The 2,584-nt window shown below is 42.1% G+C and overlaps 1 protein-coding gene across 1 annotated transcript in view; it reads right to left on the bottom strand.

The window, feature by feature from the left end:
- Positions 1-2,584, bottom strand: part of CENPM (centromere protein M) — a gene marked incomplete at its 5' end in the record, with an annotated part of 6,160 nt that overhangs the window by 3,173 nt on the left and 403 nt on the right. The window contains one exon of the mRNA XM_010141248.1: positions 173-271. Within this exon, the coding sequence (XP_010139550.1) occupies positions 173-271 (99 nt within the window). The remainder of the gene's footprint in view (positions 1-172; positions 272-2,584) is intronic.

Consider the following 2,584-nt stretch of genomic DNA (forward strand, 5'->3'; position numbering starts at 1 on the left):
TCAGCCCTAATCCATTGCTGGAGGCCAGAAAATTGCTGTGTGTATTACTGAGCTGTTCCACCATGGCAAGCTTGGGTTTGAAATCCACTGTTCAGCAATTCTGACACAGATTTAGCCATCAATCCAAGAAAGAATATAATCTTCCCCTCTCATATTTTTGCCCTTCTTTTACCTGTATTTGCTCTTGATGTCAATCATAAACGCAATCAGATCTATCCTGGGCCGAAGGTGATCCCTCTCTGAAGGTAAGGGGAGGGATGTAGCCAGGTGACTGAAAGATAATAGATTTGCCAGTGTAACCAAATAGCTTGGCAAGGCAGCATCCACTTGACCATAACCACATAACCATTGCAGTTCACCAGCACGTTACCAGGAAGCCCACTAATGACTAAATACGTAGGCACTGAAGAGACACTGTGGTACTTTTAAGTGGTATTCTCATATCTTAAGCCTACTCATAGCTGCTGACAGCCACAATGATCCTTGCTAGACAAGGTTGTTTATAGTGAGAAGCTTATCAGAGCATAAGAAGCCTCACAGAAACATTTCCTCCGCGCACATTTGCACGACAGTCATTTTCTTCGATTGTTAAGAAGAGTCCTTTCTAACAAAGTGACCCCCAATGCTTTACAGGTATATTTTGCTGCCCACTTCCAGTTAAAATATATCAGTGCTTTCCTGTCACATTGCAGAGATGCTGCTCAGACAGACACCCACACAGGAGAGGCTACCGTCTCAGGTGTCCATGTTACAGAAGGGTGCGCTGCATTTGCAAAACATTAAACCAGGAATTTATTACTAGGGTAGCTTTACAGATAAAGTTATGACTCAGAAAGAGCTTCTATTACACCATTACCCCCTTTTTATCCCTTTCACTGTGTCAGAAGCTAGTAGGTTAGTTTAGGTGTCCTTCTACACGATATCACTACTGCTGATACAGCTGTTGGAAAAAGAATTACGCGGTGGGGAATTTTGAGTATCTTCCCACCACAGGAAAAGGAAAAAAAGTCTTCAGTAGTGCATAACTTAGCCTTCCATAGGGCTGAATATTATCAGCCCCACATTTTTAGAAGATTACCTGAAAGATAGACAGGACAAACAAAAATCCCAGAATTTCAGTCTCACTCACAATCCACTTCCTCTCTGGAAGCACAGAAGAGAGAAACACCTGTTTTGGTCTCCTTGGAGAATATTACTTATAGTAAATAAATCTTAAGGACTTAACAGCTTTCCCCGGCAGCCACAAACCACGGTACATACACATTCCCTTCTATAAATCACATGCAGTTTGTAGTTCTGCCTGCCAGTCTCCAAATAAAGGTGTTTTGTTTCCTATAAATAAGGAACGTATGATTTAACAAAAACATTCAGAAACTGACACAAGATACGAGCAATGTGCACTTGAAAGACACATTGCAACACAAATTAACTTAAATTTTAAGGCGAAATTTAGGGAAAAGCTGTGATAAAAGTATCAGATCTCATTGTCTAGAGGAACAACAACAAAAAAAACCCAATAAAAACCACCCCAAAAAACCCTCTATGACTTGGATTTCTACTATATTTAAACCAACATCGCTAGACAATGTTAGCAGCCTCCAGACAGGTACTGCAGAAGCCTTTTCTTTCCTAGTGGCAAGAGATACAAAAATCCCAGTCCTGCAGTTCTTCTCTCAACAGCTGTATCTGGCAGGTTGACTTGACAGACAAGATACCACATTTCTTTGTAATGTCTATAATCCCAAAGCAACAGAGTGGGAAAGATACTGTCACGGGCTACTTCTGCTTCCCTAGTGACACTAGGGCAGAGACTTATCTTGCTCTGTGTAGAACAAGCATGTTTCCACGCCTCTGGGTAGCTGCCCAGTTGCAGTACCAGTAGCCATCCAGTTACGGCACTCCACAGCTCAGCAGAGGCTGCAGGACTTGCATAGGAAATTGGCTAATTAATTTACTATTAGTGAGCACAAATATCCAAGATGCCACAATCAGAGCAGTACAGTTGTGCTAAATGGCTAGTAGAACATTAGCCTCAGGTTTTTCTTTACTGCATGGCCTTGCATTACAGCAGGGAAGTAACACAAACACCTTCTGAAGAGCTGACTAAACTTGTTAAGTCTCGGCAAGAGAGCTGTCAAGGACATTATATCGTAAAAAATTAGTTAATCAAGCTTTTAAGACAGGACTTGTCATGCAGTTAAAATTCCAAATGCATCTTAATAGCTTGAGGAAGAAAAGCACGTGCACACATACGAACCAGAAAACGGCTATGAAGAGAACCAAAAGTAATGGACAACTTTCAGGAAAACCTGTTTGGTTTCAAGAAGTTGCAAGCATTGTACTTGTCCCATTTTGTCCCAGGATGTTTAATTCCTAGATTTGCCTGTCTCCCAGGAGGAAAAAAAAAAAAAAACAACCAACCACCCACCCACACCTGTGCTCCTCTCTTACTCTTGCAGTTTACTAATCAAGCATCTGTGCAACATCCAAAGGGCAACAGTATGGGCATAGCGATCACGGTGTGAGACTTATGTCCACCCCCATTTCTAGCCATGCCACACCGCCTGCCCTGACGACAGCGCGG

Source organism: Buceros rhinoceros, unplaced genomic scaffold (genome assembly GCF_000710305.1).
Source record: "Buceros rhinoceros silvestris isolate BGI_N320 unplaced genomic scaffold, ASM71030v1 scaffold31418, whole genome shotgun sequence".
In the NCBI taxonomy this organism is placed as follows: Eukaryota; Metazoa; Chordata; class Aves; order Bucerotiformes; family Bucerotidae; genus Buceros; species Buceros rhinoceros.